Source organism: Tachypleus tridentatus, chromosome 11 (genome assembly GCF_004210375.1).
Source record: "Tachypleus tridentatus isolate NWPU-2018 chromosome 11, ASM421037v1, whole genome shotgun sequence".
Lineage (NCBI taxonomy): Eukaryota > Metazoa > Arthropoda > Merostomata > Xiphosura > Limulidae > Tachypleus > Tachypleus tridentatus.
This window is the reverse complement of record NC_134835.1, coordinates 86,038,305-86,054,693: the sequence shown is the minus strand read 5'-3', so window position 1 is coordinate 86,054,693 and position 16,389 is coordinate 86,038,305. Positions and strand designations below refer to the sequence as shown.

The following is a 16,389-nucleotide window of genomic DNA, read 5'->3' as shown; positions in this document are numbered from 1 at the left end:
TAACCAGCTCAGAATTAATGCACTTATCTTGTTAGACCATTTATCAACTGTTATTTAATTAAGTTTCCATTTATCAACTGTTCAAAACGAGGAATACTACTTTAATATTCATTAATAGAAGCGAAAAAAGCAGAATTTAATAACCCAGCCATTTAGTAATCAGCAGATACAAACCTTGCTTAATCATCCCTCAGTGGTCCCACCTCATCCTAACATTTTGTTTGTTTTTTAAAATATCTACCATTACATTTGTTTTTAATTTTCAGCCAGTCTTTTTTTTTTCATGCATTCTTTTTTCATGTCCTAATTTCCTGCTTCGTCAACTTTCTTGGTCTTTTATAATCTCCTAAATCTACCGTTATGTCAATCAATGTAAATTTCTTAACTTTGTGATGCTTTTATTTAACTTAATCTCTTATACCCTTTGTAAGCCAGCCCGTTGTGTGTGGTGTTTTTTACTTGCAGCCACCCGGCATGGCCAGGTGGTTAAAGCACTCGACTTATAATCCACGGGTACGGGTTCCAATCCCCTTTACACCAAACATGCTCGCCCTTTCAGCCGTTGGACGTTATAATGATACAATCAAACCCACTATTCGTTGGTGAAAGAGTTGGCGGTGAGTGGTGATGAGTAGCTGCATTCCCTCTAGTCTTACACTGCTATATTAGGGACGGCTAGCGCAGATAGCCCTCGTGTAGCTTTGCGCGAAATTCAAACCAAACGCATCCTTTTCTTTTTTCTGCAAAAAGCTCCCCAGTAACACAGCAGCATGCATACGGACTCATACCGCTAGAAACCTGATTTCGATACCCGTGGAGGGCAGGGCAAAGATAGCCCATTATGTAGCTTTGTGCTTAATTCCAAACAATCAATCAGTTTTATAAGGAATATGGTTCTCTTGAACATTAAAAAAATTATCCTTAAAATTTGCCACATTTTTGAATATCTCCAGATATCTCAGTTGATCAATTAAAAACTTTTGTTTGCTTGTTGTTAAGCACAAAGCAACACAATAGACTATCTGTGCTGTGCCAACCACGCATATAGAAACTAAGCTATTAAATTTATAAGCCTTTAAACTTATTGCTGAGCCATTGGAGGGCGCGAACAAACTTTCTGCTTCACGACCAGCGATTTGTCATACAATAAAACTAACGCTACCGAAAATAATCCAATACAAAAATTATGAACATTCCTCGACATTGTACATAAGATAATTTGAACGATTTAAATCTGGGAAAGCAGAGAAAAAATTCACTTGACCTATATGGTGAGATATATGGGTTTAATGATGGTTGCAAGTTACATTTATAGATCTGCTTGTTATTAAGCAAAAAGCTGAAAAATGGGCTATCTGTGCTTTTTTTTATCACCACAGGTTCTTAACTCTACGTTTAGCGTCGAAAGCCTGCTGACTTGTCGCTAAGCCAAGGATGTTACATCAATAATGGTAAATTAAACATCCATAGTGTCGTGAAATCTTTCACTGTTATTTCTGTGTATTATCAGGCCTAACGCATCGTCATTACTATGCGTGGATGAAATACTATTACTGTATGTCAATAAAATATGGCTTCGTTAAAACAAAGCATCGAGCCACGCCTTCAAGCCACTATGGCAGGTCTTCCTTGAGATAAAGATCCACCGGTAGTACAGCAGTAAGTCTACGCATTTACAACGCTAAAATTGGGGTTCGATTCCCCTCGATGGACTCAGCAGATAGTTCAGTGTGGCTTTGTTATAAGAAAACCCCCTCTTTGAGATAGAATTAAAAATGGGAATTAATGCTGCACAAATCAAAACATCTTCTATGGAGCTATTGGATTGCTCAGAGGGGTTTTAGAAATTCGTCATACGCTAATGCTTAATAGATTTTTTATCCCTATTTCACTACATAGAAGCTTCCTTCACTGTATTATGCGCTACAAGAACAAGAGTTCATAGTCGTGATCATCACGCGTAGACTATTGATAGTAGAACAGAGACTGTAATTCCAGGCATGTGTACTTGTAACGTTACAATAGATTGTGAACATCCATACGTACAGTTTTATATTTGGGTCTCATGGAAATGCTAAAATTTTAAACCGATTCACAATACTAATCCAAAGCTAAGTTTTATCTTTTTTTTCTGATTAGAACCCTGAAGAATATGTGTATGGACAGTACTGTGAATGTGACAACTTCAGTTGTGATCGGTATAACTCAAATATATGTGGAGGTAATATTTCGTTTTTTTCACACACTTTTTGATGCGCTCCTAAAAACAAAATAGTATTTTTGATACCGAGATTAAAGATATTTACTTAATCAGTACCTTAACACCTAAAAATGTTTTTCTTTGGTAACAAATATATTTACTGCAATTTAATTAATAAATATTACCACTCAAGCTTTGTATAATTAAATAATTTGATCTAGTATGTCGTAGTTAAATGTACAACTCTAAAACACTATCGCAATCCTACTTAAAATTTGTTTTCATACAAAATTATCATTTTAAATTTCATACACTATGTTATATTACTTGTTTTTAACTGCTTTTCTCGTGTATTAACATACTGTAATTTTTTATTCTTAGGAATAGACAATGGTGAATGTATCTGTGGAAAATGTGTATGTAAAGAAGGTTGGTCGGGGACAGCTTGTGAAATCACAGATTCTACTGACGGCTGTATAGGAAATAATGGGGTAAATACCAGTATCTTTACGACTTTGCGAGAAATATATATATATTGTTTTTCTTTCGTAAAAAAAAGAACCAGTTTTTGATATGTCCTGTAGAATTTTAAAATACCGGTGCCTGTTTTTTATTAGTGTGTTTTAACCTTTGTATCAAATCAATGTTGGTAGTTCTGAATACATAATTTAAAGTGTTTGATAGTCATGTTTGGGGACACAAACTTGACATTCTATAGCAATGAGATTAACCAAGACACAATGAAGACTTCATCTAGCAGAACCATATATTGTCCCAAATAAGTTTGTTTGTTTGTTTTTGGAATTTCGCACAAAGCTACTAGAGGGCTATCTGTGCTAGCCTTCCCTAATTTAGCAGTGTAAGACTAGAGGGAAGGCAGCTAGTCGTCACAACCCACCGCCAACTCTTGGGCTTCTCTTTTACCAACGAATAGTGGGATTGACCGTCACATTATACGCCGCCACGGCTGGGAGGGCGAGCATGTTTTGCGCGACGCGGGCGCGAACCCGTGACCCTCGGATTACGAGTCGCACGCCTTACGCGCTTGGCCATGCCAGGCCTGTCCCAAATAAACCCAGAAAAGTAAACTGTGACCTTGCTCATTGTATTTTCTAAGATAAGAAATAAGCCTTTCGCTGGGCCAGGCATGGCCAAACGTGTTAAGGCGTGCGACTCCTAATCTGAGGGTCGCGGGTTTGCATCCCCATCGCGCTAAACATGCTCGCCCTTTCAGCCGTGGAGCGTTATAATGTCACGGTCAATCCCACTATTCGTTGGTAAAAGAGTAGCCCAAGAGTTGGCGGTGGGTGGTGATGACTAGCTCCCTTCCCTCTAGTCTTACACTGCTAAATTAGGGACGGCTAGCACAGATAGCCCTCGAGTAGCTTTGTTCAAAAATTCAAAACAAAACAAGCCTTTCGCTATAATCGTAAAAACAATTAAGTAGTAACTTTTAATTTGGTTTATTCTTGTGCGATGTTGAAGAGAAATTAGTTCTAAGGACACCACACAATAGTCAGATTATTTCGGTTCATTCTGTTGTCTTTGTCTTTCAAACAGCAAATATGCAGTGGTTACGGAATTTGTGAGAATGGGCACTGTTTGTGTTTTGATGGAGTAGGCCATGGTGCGTTATGTGAGACCATGAAGGTAGGTTTGTTGACCAAATGAGATATAATCTTTTATGGGTTAAACGTCTGAAATACATACTAAAATTATTATGAATATTGAACTTTGTATTTGACTGCTTATTTTAGTCTTCTAAAAGTTTTGTCTTGTTAACTCTTTTTGCTAGGAATATTTTGGCACAATCAAGAACACGCGAAATTATTTCGAAACTAACGATTCTAGATTCTAACAAAATGCTACGAATGCTAAAGCTCGTATTTCTTTTAGTGAAAGCTAAATAGTTATAAAAATCGATGTCAATGAACAGAACTTGTGTTTTATAAACTCAAGAACATAAAGAACATATTACGAGTGCTTTTGTTTGAGCTAATTATATTACCTTACCTTCACTAAACATCCACCAGTTGTGTTTCGAACGTTGTCGATACGGACAATCACGTATCTCTTCTCGACAAAACCTTCATTAAGTACAATGCATTTTCTCTATCGTTTTGTACGCTTCAACACTTCAGCTAAGTATAAAACGTAGGTGAAGTGTCACGATTCCAAATATAGGTCGTTCTTGGAAGGACAATAAAAGGAGAAATTTACTGATTGCTAGGTTAGACTATATGCTGGATTGTATTCTTAAGACAGCTGGTATGGGTATTAGCACTTTAATTAAAATAAAGTATAAAACAACGTTTCGACCTTCGTAGGTCATCTTCATTTATCTTAATTAAATTGCTATTACCCATATCAGTCGTCTTAAGAATACATTTTTACTTCAAAAGGATTTCTCATTATATAAGCTGGATTGGTAAGTATCCCTTGTGAGCCTTTATATTGCCTGGAATTCTTACTCAAAAAAATTCATTGTGGTTTTGTTTGTTTGTTTGTTTACAATTAAGCACAAAGCTACTCAATGGGCTATCTGTGCTCTGCCCACCACGGGTATCGAAACCCGGTTGTTAGTGTGTAAGTCCGCAGACATACCACTGTGCCACTGTGGTGAGCTAAATAAAGGATAATATTTCCCAGCTAACCTTTCATCATTAAGTACATGATTTTATTCACACCCAATGTTACTCGCACTTGTCATTGTGTAATCGTAAACCAGGCCTGGTTTTGTAAGAACAGTTTCAGTTTTGGTTTCAGTTTAATCGTATCCAGCTTACGGGAAAACGTATCCATTAAATTCGAGTCTAAATTTGATGACGAGAAATCCACTTTTAGAAAATAAAATTTTGAGACTGGGTAAAGAACAAACTTTATTATAAATGTATTGCTATCAGGTACCTGATAAGGAAATAATCTTATCGAACCGTTGCACATTTATTATGAAGTTTTCTTCATTGTCATTGAAGCTGTCTCCAAACTTTGGTAATGTATCATATATATCAATATAAACTAATTTCGCCAGTGGAAGATTGAGCTGTGATTAACATGACCAGACTGGATGAATTGGAAACTTCATGATCATGACCATTTAGTCTAAAATTATTATTCGCTACAATGGAGCTGTAAATGTGTTATAACAGTACAATCACATCTAGTGATTCGATTAAACCAGAGGTCAGCAGAGTGGTGCTCTTGGGCTGTCTGCTGAGTCCACCAAGAAAAATAGAGTCCTCATTTTACCGCTGTCCACGCAGAGAATGTTTTAGCATTAAGTTCGATCATTAGGCCTTATTGTGTCTCTCGAAAAAAAGGGCTTTTCTTCTTTATAGGGTTGCTCACCCCAGGATTAGACAATAGTAATTCAATATTTAGTGTTGTGAGTAGCTGACTTCCCTTTAGTCTTTCAGTTCACTATAGCTCTGCGCGACGTTCTGAAACAACTAAGCTTATATAAATACTTGTGTTCAGTTATTGCTAAAGGTTCTTATTACGTTATTTCTGTTTCAGAGTTGTAATGATTATAAATCATGCGTGCAATGTACAGTTTTCCAGTCAGGACCACTCACTCCAGAGATGTGTCTCAAAGATTGTGAAAATATCTCCATTCGAGTTGTAGAGGAACTACAAAGTAAGTTATTTTTTAGTATATGTATATAATTTTTTTCATTAATGGACTGAAATTGTCAATGATACACCTAAAAAAAATTAAACGATCGCAAAACCCAGAAAATTCAACGCTTACATAAATTTATTTTTTTGTGAGATTAGCAATTTTAGTTAAAATTTTGCTTTTTTTTCAATTACGGATATTGGTTTAAGTTTCTTATTTTTAGGATTGATAGTTTATATTTGTGTGTAGAATACAATACATTATAGCCAGCCAATCTATTCATTAACGCTACTCGTAACTCCTTTTCTTTCCTTTTGCACTTTTCTTATCAACCAAGTACTTAAAAAATAATAAATGCAAATATGGTATAAGTTCCATTCAAAATATGAAATATTCATCGGCCCCGGCATGGCCAGGTGGTTATGGCGCTCGACCCGCAATCTACGGGTCATGGATTTGAATCCCTGACACACTAAATATGCTCGCTCTTTCAGCCTGGGGGTTATAATGTGAGGTTAATCCCACTATTTGTTGGTTAAAGAGTAGCCCAAGAGTTGGCGGGGGTTGGTGATGACTAGCTGCCTTCCTTCTAGTCTTACGCTGTTAAATTAGGTACAGTTAGCGTAGATAGCTCTTGTGTAGCTTGACGCGAAATTAAAAAACAAACAATCCCTTGTTATCTAGCAAATATTAACTAACCAAGGATACATTTGGTAGATACTCTTAAATATGAAAGATCATATATTCCTTGACATTTCACACAAATATAATTACATAGAACATCTAGCCATTTAATAGAATGCGTGGAGGCTCTTAATGCTAAAAAAGTGGGTTTCGATATCTGTGGTGGGCATAGCACATAGCTCATTGTGTAGCTTTGTGCTTAAGAATAAACAAAACAAAGTAGAAAAAAAACATTATAAGATAATATTCTGAAAAATTATGCGTGAACATTTGTGTGTGTGTTTTCATATAGGAAAGTCACATCGGGCTATTTGATTTTAGTGGTGTAAGTCCGTAAACTTACCCCTGTACCAGCGGGAGATCGTAAACATTCAAGTTTAACAAGTACCTTTTGGTAACATGCAAACATAATTGCAATAATTATTTAGTTCGAGTGTTTTCTTTTCAGAACATAGTCTAAAATTTTGTTAAGAATTTAAGGTTTATCGCATTGAACATTCAATCTATTATCAACTTATCGTGAGATGTTATATTTCTTTTTAGTTAAAATACAAAGAAAGAAAATTTTACCTGTAAATTCTCAGTATATATAATATTTGGAAAATATGTAACGATATCATTACAAATATGTTCTAGCATTCATTACAAAAGAAGATTAGCCAGTCTTTTTAAACTATAGAATACATATTGGTACTTTTCGTTATATATTCATTAATTTGGTTAGTAACTGGCTTACGTGGAATGTCTCTTTAAATATACAGGCTACCTTTAGAGTGGGTCGTTACACTATAAACAATATGAATAGAAATTTCGTTTAAAATAAAGTAGAACTATAAATTCTTTTATTTGTTTCTAGTTTTGCAAAAAAAACTAAACGATGGGCTACCTCTGCTCTGCCCACCATGAGCATTGAAACCCGATTTGTGGCGTTGTAAGTCTGCATACGTACCATTATGCCACTGGGGAACCTGCACTGGCACTTTTATCATACAATATACAATAAGATAAATACAGTATACAATAAGATAAAGTGTACTTTGATTAGTGAGTATACTTCAGTGGTCTTTATACGTTTATACTTAAACGTAAATTAGTTTGGATGGGGTGCGTAAAAAACAAACTAAGTCAGTCTAAAATAGTTGTAAACAATTATGTAGATATAATAACTGAAAACAAGTAAAATGAAAGTGTCATTTGTACCGTATGTTTTAGGCGACTATGTGTTACATCGATACCTTGATTATATCAAGTTTTGGTATTGTTAAGCATTTATATTTAAAATTTTTCTTACTTATTTTAGTGTAGTGTGATACTTGTTTATAAATATATATTATTATCATTGTTTCAGCTACTGATGACGAAATGCTTTGTAGATATTTTGACTATGACTCATGTAGCTTCTATTTCACGTACTTACCTACAGAGGTTAACATGCTGAAGGTACTGCGGATAAAAGGTAAGAAAAGCTACTCGAAAAACTTATTACATTTTTGACAAATTTCAATCTCATTTCATTTGAAAACATACAGTATTGCTCTGACATTAGTTGTAAATTGAAAGTAAATTCCGTGTAATCAATACAGATTTCCTTAAAATAGTTATATATTAAAGTAAGTCAGAATTTAAAGAATACAACTTTTGAAAGAAGTTACATAAATTATAAGTATGCATTATTATTTGCTGTACTGACACGAGTTTATTATCTTAAAAAAGAGTGTCCACGAAACAGTTTGAACTGGAAGCCCCAAATGAACACCACAACCACTCAATCTTCGACACCAGGTGGAGTATCATCATTGCTTGTTCATCATCATAATTATGTTTGGACTATGATTTTGATTATTCTGATAATAAAATAACTTTTATCACTTAGTGTTTGCTTTTTTGTTTTGAGGGAGAATTTCAAGTACTTAACTTCATATTAATATTAATAATAATTCTGTAACGATAAAAGAATATACGTTATAATTTAAAGAAGTAGTGTTACATTATTTTGGAATTTAGATGTTTCGTATGGTATCGTTAGAACATTGGAATCTTGTGTTTTGAAAGGATACTAGCAAAACGTCTGATTATAAATCTAATCTAGAATTCCAAAATATAAATTTACGTTTTTAAGAAAAAAGTATTATTCATAAATATGGCATTCTATAATATAACTTACATTAAGTAATTAACATTAGTTAAATTTATTTTGCCTGTTTAATAAATCTGTTACATCATTCGATTTTAGTAGAGCAGAAAATACTAAATAAATTAGACGAGTGAACAATGAATGCAAGTTTCTTTATACTTGGTGATCATTACTAATTTGTTGAACAAAAATGTACAACTGTTAATATTTTTTATTTCTGTTGGTAATTTAATTTATAGGCCAAACAAGTTATTTCAAACTCTATCAAAATATGAATAATTGTACACGAGTAATTTTTTTAAACTTGTTTTCAATGAGCTAAAGTAATACAATAATTTCATACAGAATTTATTCACTTAAAAATTACTTAACTTTTCTAATCCAGTTATAGAAGCTAAATAATGTAATATTCTGATATTTTAATCCTGCAAATTTGTTATTCGTATGTTATTACTGAAACGTTTTAAATATTTATCATAAATATTTTTGAATACTAAACATTCACAAGTTCAATTGTTCTATAATTTGTCTTCCTGAAAACATAATTCAACAAACTTTTTACTTTACCTAAAATTAACTTCTTCTGTCCAATTCGTACATCGCCAACTACGTTTGTAACTCTTATTTTCTAAAGTTAAAACTTTTCCGTATTTTAATCATTTAAATTTACATTTTTTATAAGTTATTTTTATAATATTATATTCTGCTCTTTGTATCTTTTGTACTTCTCCGTAAATAAGACAACACACTCAAAGGATGTAAAATAATATTCAACATAGTTTTGTCAGAGTTTTCTATGAATAACCTGTTTTTGGAGTAAACATTTTGTTTACCTTTGTGTAATGTTACTTGGTCAAATTGTGAGTATTTATAGCTTAACGTATTTAACTACAGTTTTGTATACAACGGATATAAATAACAAAATGTATTATTGTAACAACAAACTGAATAAAAACGTTTTTTAGCTTATGCCTATTATTTACTAACCTCACATAAGATTATTCAAAAAATAACATTATTTGTATTGTTTGTTCGTTTTTGAATTTCGCGCAAAGCTACTCGAGGGCTATCTATGCTATCCGTCCCTAATTTAGTAGTGTAAGACTAGAGGGAAGGCAGCTAGTCATCACCACCCACCGTCAACTCTTGGGCTACTCTTTTACCAACGAATAGTGGGATTGACCGTAACATTATAACGCCCTCACGGCTAAAAGGGGCGAGCATGTTTGATGCGACGGAGATTATTTGTATTATAGCTAGAACATTTTAGCATCATTGACTTTGTATAATACTTATCATATTCATATTTCTTCTACATTAATTACGTAAAAAATGAAAATTGTAAGTAAGCCCTAAATGAAAAAATAAAATCTTGTTAAACAAGAGTACTTCTTTACATCTAAAACTGTCTTACATACAGAAGACAGTGATTCTCGGGGTGCTTTGTTTTCATTAGTTAAGTGTAGAAAAAGTGTTTAAGAGCTTTTCTGTTTATAATCTGCATTGTTTTTCACAGCTATTGCAACATTTACAGTTTGATGAAAAATAACTTATTGACCGGGCAAACTTAATATTATTTCTTATGTTTTTATACTTAAAAGGATATTTTCACTAAATCAGTGAAACAATTAGAAAATAGTAAAAAAAAATAATCTGTATAAAAGTAGCAAATAAACAATAACAACTATCTGAAAAAATGCATACTACAAAATGACTGTTAATTTGGGGAAAAACACACACGGTTTCTTATAAAAGTAAATTTTAATGTATAATCGATCACTATGGTAAATTGATTTAGAAAACGTTTACTATTAAAGGAATAATAATAATAAAAGATTAGACCACTAATTTTGTCTTTGTTATTAATTGTCTTTCACTTAAACTTTCTGAATAATTTAGTACTTTTTTATTATCTTTCGTTACTTTTTAGTTGTGATGATCAAGTATTTAGACTGGATGTAATTCCAGATCACTTCAACGTGATATTCGTGTGTAAGAATAATTTATGATATCAGTGAGTTCAATCACTTTTCACAATATACATTAAAATAATACACATCAAGCCACAAATGTGTTGTTTTTTGAAGTTTGCGTAGAACTACACAAGAGCTATTAATTTCGCAGTGAAAGTCTAGAGGGAAGATAACTAGTCATCACAAACCATTGTTAACTCTTGAGCTACTCTTTTTGTTTTTGTGAATTATTCGAGGAATGTTATACATGAGCATAAAATAATAATGTTATAGGCTATACAAGCTCTAAATTGATAATTAGACACATTTAAACTTCAATACAAATAAATGAAAAGCCATGAGGATTTATTTCCAAGTACTTATAGGAAAATAATAATAGGATACTGAATTTATACAGATGCAAACAGATACTCAGAAGCACTCCACTTCGATACCCAAATATAAGTTCGTGTTAAAGTGTATTTTAATTCAATACTAAGTAGGTTTTTATACTCTGAGAAACCAGGATTATTTAAGTTTCAATACATTGAGAATCCAAGAATACTTTAGTGTTAACAGGTTAAGGTGAGTGTAATCAGGAATATTGCAGCTTAAAATCTGCAGTAGTATAACTGTATAATGCTTTCTTGTCGATACAAATGTAAATATTTACAAATGTGTTTCTATTATCAAATTTCCATGGATTGTCAGGATACTCCTGAGAATGATTTAAGTAGTATAATGAATGTAAAAGACGATCATAAAACAAGAGAGAAATAATATCTGGCAGTGAAGGAGTAAAAGAACGTAGTACAGATTAAATATATTATAGGATATTTATGAATGTCCAAACTGCTGACAGTGGGAACGCTGAAGAGGGTTTGGAATATATGCTTGGTCCAAGCGCTTTAAATAGCCTGATTTTACATCATCAGGTGCGGTATGTTATTGTGAATGTCAATCATAATCACTTCAAATATCTTGTTCTTCTGAGTAGAGGAGATTCGCTTAACAACTGAAATCTCTTGAGTTGTTGAAGAAACAATCTCAGGTTTTAGGGTCTCAATAATATTTATCTGTTATTATTTGTTCTCTGGTTTTTAAATTCCTTAAGAAAAGGAAAGACATTAGTTCCATTGGTCTTCTGGAGAGTTATTCAGTAGGATCATCATCAAAAGCAGGGCAGTGTAACCACACCAGAAGGTTTGGGCTACGGCAGAACCTTCCTAGAAGATTAACTTACAAAAGGTTTGGGAGAGGAGGGAAGAAATATGACTTTACATGGGCCCCCAATTCAGCTGGGTTCCTAATTTATGCCATAATTTGCATATATGTGTTAATCCAGGCTGACTAGAAATGTTTCACAGAAACTGTTATTTGTAGCAAACGAGTAAGCTTATGAACAATCGCTACTGTTGCCCCTTTCCCCACATGACGTTCTTTAACATTTTTTGCAAAATATTTTCACCACATACAAAAATCAATATCAAACAAGGTGTAGTAAGAAGAAAAATATTATTCAGTCCTCCACAGCAAATTTTATTCATGTATCCGTTACCATTGAAATGATAAAAATTACTGAGCACTGGTTTCGTGTTCGATGATAACAAAGTATCATTAATATTTCAGGAGAACATAACAAGCCTGATATTTATCAGGACACTGTTTCAACCATTTTTGTCCAGAGTAACAGGTAACTAAGTTAGTTAACCTTGAGCAAGTACTGAACTCATAAAAACACCACAAACCGTGATTATAAAATTTTCCACAAGATACAAATTCTTTTTGGAAGTATATCGAAGATATTCATGAAAATAAGTTTATTAAATTGTTAACAAATATCTTAGGTTTCATTTTATTGCTTCAGGTGAGGAATATCTTCGAAAGAAAAGGGACAAGGTACTACCCTGGTTGGGTAACAGCTCATATCTCAATCCTTCCTCAGAGGTTAATGGGTAACAAAGAGCGAGAGAGAAACCCAAGAAGCACTTTGGAATTGTATGAAGCCCTAATCTGAGACATCATGAACTCAGCCCTGCCTACTTTCAGTCCCTAAGCGGCACAACCAAATATTAAAACAAGAAACAAACTCTATGACAACGTTTTATTCTCACTTTTATTAGCGGTGTTACCTTTAAAGCTAAGTTTTAAAACTCGGAGAACATTTTCGGTATTTACCAAACATTGTTGATCTGCTACTGTGAAACGTTTGTCATGATTAACAGTGACACATAAATATATTTGGATAATTGAAATATGAGTCAGCTTAAACCACAGACTGTAACAATGCCATTTTTTTGTCTGAGTTCCATAATTACTGAATGTTTCAATAAATTAAATGTTCAAAGTATTGCAATTCTTCGTAAGCAAATTATTTTAAATATTTTATTTGTTTATGAACAAAAACAAGAAAAGGCTCAATTTCAGAATTCATTACAACATTATCTACACCTGCCATCTAGTGAATAGATTATTAAATACATAGTTCGTGCAAAATAAACTCAAATCAAAGGACATTTAAAAGAATTTAAGCTTTTGTAATAATATGTTTGTTCAAATTCTGGAAATGTATGTTATTTACTTCATCAAAAAGAAAGATATGTTATATGTCATGTTAAAATTAATTCGTGTAACTTTCAAAATTGTAATAGCCTTATCTTAAGTAAAGGCTCAGCATGGACAATTGGGTGAGGCACTTAACTCGTAATCCGAGGGTCATGTGTTCGAACCCCCGTCGCACCAAACATGCTCGCACTTTCAGCCGTGTGCGTGTTATAATGTGATGGTCAATCCCACTATTCGTTGGTAAAAGAGTAGCCCAAGGGTTGGCGGTGGGTGGTGATGACTAGTTGCCTTTCATTTAGTCTTACACTGCTAAATTAGGGACTACTAGTGTAGATAGCCCTTCAGTAGCTTTGCGCAAAATTAACAAATTCAATCTTCTTTTTTCTTTTTTTTTTTTACTGAGCCACTAGGAGAGGGAGATGACTTGCTACGAGGTTACGTTTTTGTTGTTCGAACGATGTTGTAATTTTATGTCACAAAACAAATTTGCTTTTATATGACGTTATTATTTTTATCATAGGCAAATAACAGTAAAACAGTTTTATGTTATAGATACCTGTCTTTTAAGAATTAGAAATACACTTAAACTGTTCGAAGTATTCCTCGTTCGGGGTATTTTCAAATATTAAGGCACCTGAAGTGAAACATTGAGTAGTGATGGATCAGTGACTTCTTAATTAATGATTTAGAACTGCTAACTAGAGGCAGACAGCAGCACCTGTCTCATAGTCAGCTTACTTCTTAGTGAACAGTAGGATTAACCGTCAGGTTTAAAATTAATCCAAAACCAGGTCTCGAGTCCACAACCGGAATTGGAAGAGCGAATCGTTTTCAACTCATGTCACATGTTTGAACCTTTGATCTTTCAATCTTTCTTCAAGCTTGAAAGATTCGACCGCGTCAGACTTTCTGCTTTTAACGTCATCACTGTCTGGACAGTTAATCTAACTATTCTTTTTATACCTTCCATGACAGCATTAAAAACTAATCTTGACACTGAAATAAGTTAGTAAAAATAAAATAATTCGTATTTTAAAAGTGTAGAGTTCTTTAGTAATAATAATAAAACGGTCTTAGTGGCTACGTGTACCTGTGTTGGATGTCTAGGAACTGTTAGAACTAATGGTCATCTTAATGTACTTTGGTAGTTACATACGATAACTTTCAGCAATTCATGTTGCCCTAAGTAACATTTATTTTACATAACTACGAAAATTCCAGGTATCTTTTTGTCAAACATAAATTCTTCTTGATATCTCCGCCTGAACAAACGATCTACTAGTGGGAAATTATTTCTGTTTTTTACCACAATAATGACTCTTTAAAGTGGAACAGTTTCTAACACCAACACTCTGTCCTATTACCATAGGAAATAGTAACAGAATCGGGGTTGACAGATCCTATAAACTAAGTGGTGTAGCGCAACTATAGTAAAGACATCTCACACACAAACAAAGTAACATAAACACGGTAGTAAGTTCTTTGTAATTAAATGAAATGGAAGTAGCAGTTCGACTTTCTGTCAGAGGTAAGCTGGGTAAACAAACTTTTCACGCACGTGACAGTTTCCTATATTATCTCTAAACATGAATATTTACGTAAATAAGCTTATTTGTTTGTTTTGGAATTTCGCACAAAGCTACTCGAGGGCTATCTGTGCTAGCCGTCCCTAATTTAGCAGTGTAAGACTAGAGGGAAGGCAGCTAGTCATCACCACCCACCGCCAACTCTTGGGCTACTCCTTTACCAACGAAAAGTGGGATTGACCGTCACATTATAACGCCCCCACGGCTGGGAGGGCGAGCATGTTTAGCGCGACGCGGGCGCGAACCCATGACCTTCGGATTTCGAGTCGCGCGCCTTACGCGCTTGGCTATGCCGGGTCCGTAAATAAGCTGCGAATCAGTGTGTGTGTGTTTTCTGATAGCAAAGCCACATAGGGCTATCTGCTCAGCCCACCGAGGGGAATCGAACCCCTGATTTTAGCGTTGTAAATCTGGAGACATACCGCTGTACTAGCGGGGGGCCTGCGAATCAGAATCTAATATTTATAAGTAAGAACATCAGAATAATATATTCAATTACTTATTATTGAGTTTATTTTCATTCTTTTTCTAATTGAAAGTTAATATTAAATAGTGTTGATAACGGACGATAAAGTTTCGTTGATATTTCTCAAAATTAAGTTTAAATTGTAGAAAACTGTTTTGTTTAAATACGAGAAAGATGTATTCTGTATTCACGGCCTTCATACTTCTCTGCTTTGTGGTTTAAGGTAAAACATGCTGGGAAAATTTGTACTTACTTTTTTTTATCATGTTCTGTAAACGTTGTATCAAGCACTAAAACAGTAAAAATTTCATGAAAACCAGGACACACTATAAAAATAACATCATTTCGTTTCATAAACTGAAAGACGTAAAAACACTAAATAAAACAATTTGTGGTTCTAATAAACATTTAAATTTGTTTATTTATTGTTAGTTACAGATGTAATACCACATTTCAGGTTTTTTTTTTTGTTTTTTTAATTAGCCTGAAGATAACCTGAGAAAGTCGAAACGTTATTCTGTAGTTTATTTTAACCAAAGTTTCATACCCATACCAGCCGTCTTGATAATACATTTTATACTTGAAGAGGGTTTCTCGTCATCATGAATTATTAAGAAATTATTAACATATCATTTTGTTATGAGAACATCCTATGATCCTCTATTTACTTTTTTACCGTAAAGTAAAAGACAAACCTTCCTTTGGGAAGTACTGTTGACTAACAAGTAAGATGGTTTTTTTATACCATATTTAATATGTCAAGTGTACTGTCGTTAAAGGTTTAAACAGTTTTTGTAAAGCGCCGTTTACTTTTGATGTTTATCATTTAGATTTATACTTTAAATTCAGCCCTGTCATTCGTCTTTCAAGTATTATACTTATTCTATACATTCTGCGCATTACTTCATATCTTCATACATTATTCATATTTTGCATTCTTCAAATTGCGTATTTCATTGGATAAGTACAAGTTCAAAGTATCTGGTATAGAAAATCAAATGGTATTACTGAATGCGTCAGGGTGTAAAGAAGCCATACAACTCGGAAGACAAAGATAGGTGACATTGTAAAAACAGTCTTTTGGAAAAAGAAAAAAATGTTTAAGTCTCTTGAAGTGTACTCTTTTTTTTTAACAAACAATATTCATATTTACAAGACGAACAATCGCGAAAATATTAGAGTG

At 33.5% G+C, this 16,389-nt stretch overlaps 1 protein-coding gene across 4 annotated transcripts in view; it reads left to right on the top strand.

Annotated features, from left to right (window-relative positions):
- LOC143232673 (integrin beta-PS-like) overlaps positions 1-9,606 on the top strand; it is a 41,633-nt gene extending 32,027 nt beyond the window's left edge. For 3 of the 4 annotated variants that reach the window (XM_076468386.1, XM_076468388.1, XM_076468387.1), the window contains exons 12-17: positions 2,140-2,221; positions 2,582-2,691; positions 3,761-3,850; positions 5,717-5,837; positions 7,852-7,959; positions 8,217-9,606. In XM_076468386.1, coding sequence (XP_076324501.1) covers positions 2,140-2,221; positions 2,582-2,691; positions 3,761-3,850; positions 5,717-5,837; positions 7,852-7,959; positions 8,217-8,362 — 657 coding nt within the window. In that variant the 3' untranslated portion in view covers positions 8,363-9,606. The remainder of the gene's footprint in view (positions 1-2,139; positions 2,222-2,581; positions 2,692-3,760; positions 3,851-5,716; positions 5,838-7,851; positions 7,960-8,216) is intronic. The other variant, XM_076468389.1, reaches the window with a different exon arrangement.
- Positions 9,607-16,389: the final 6,783 nt, after the last annotated feature.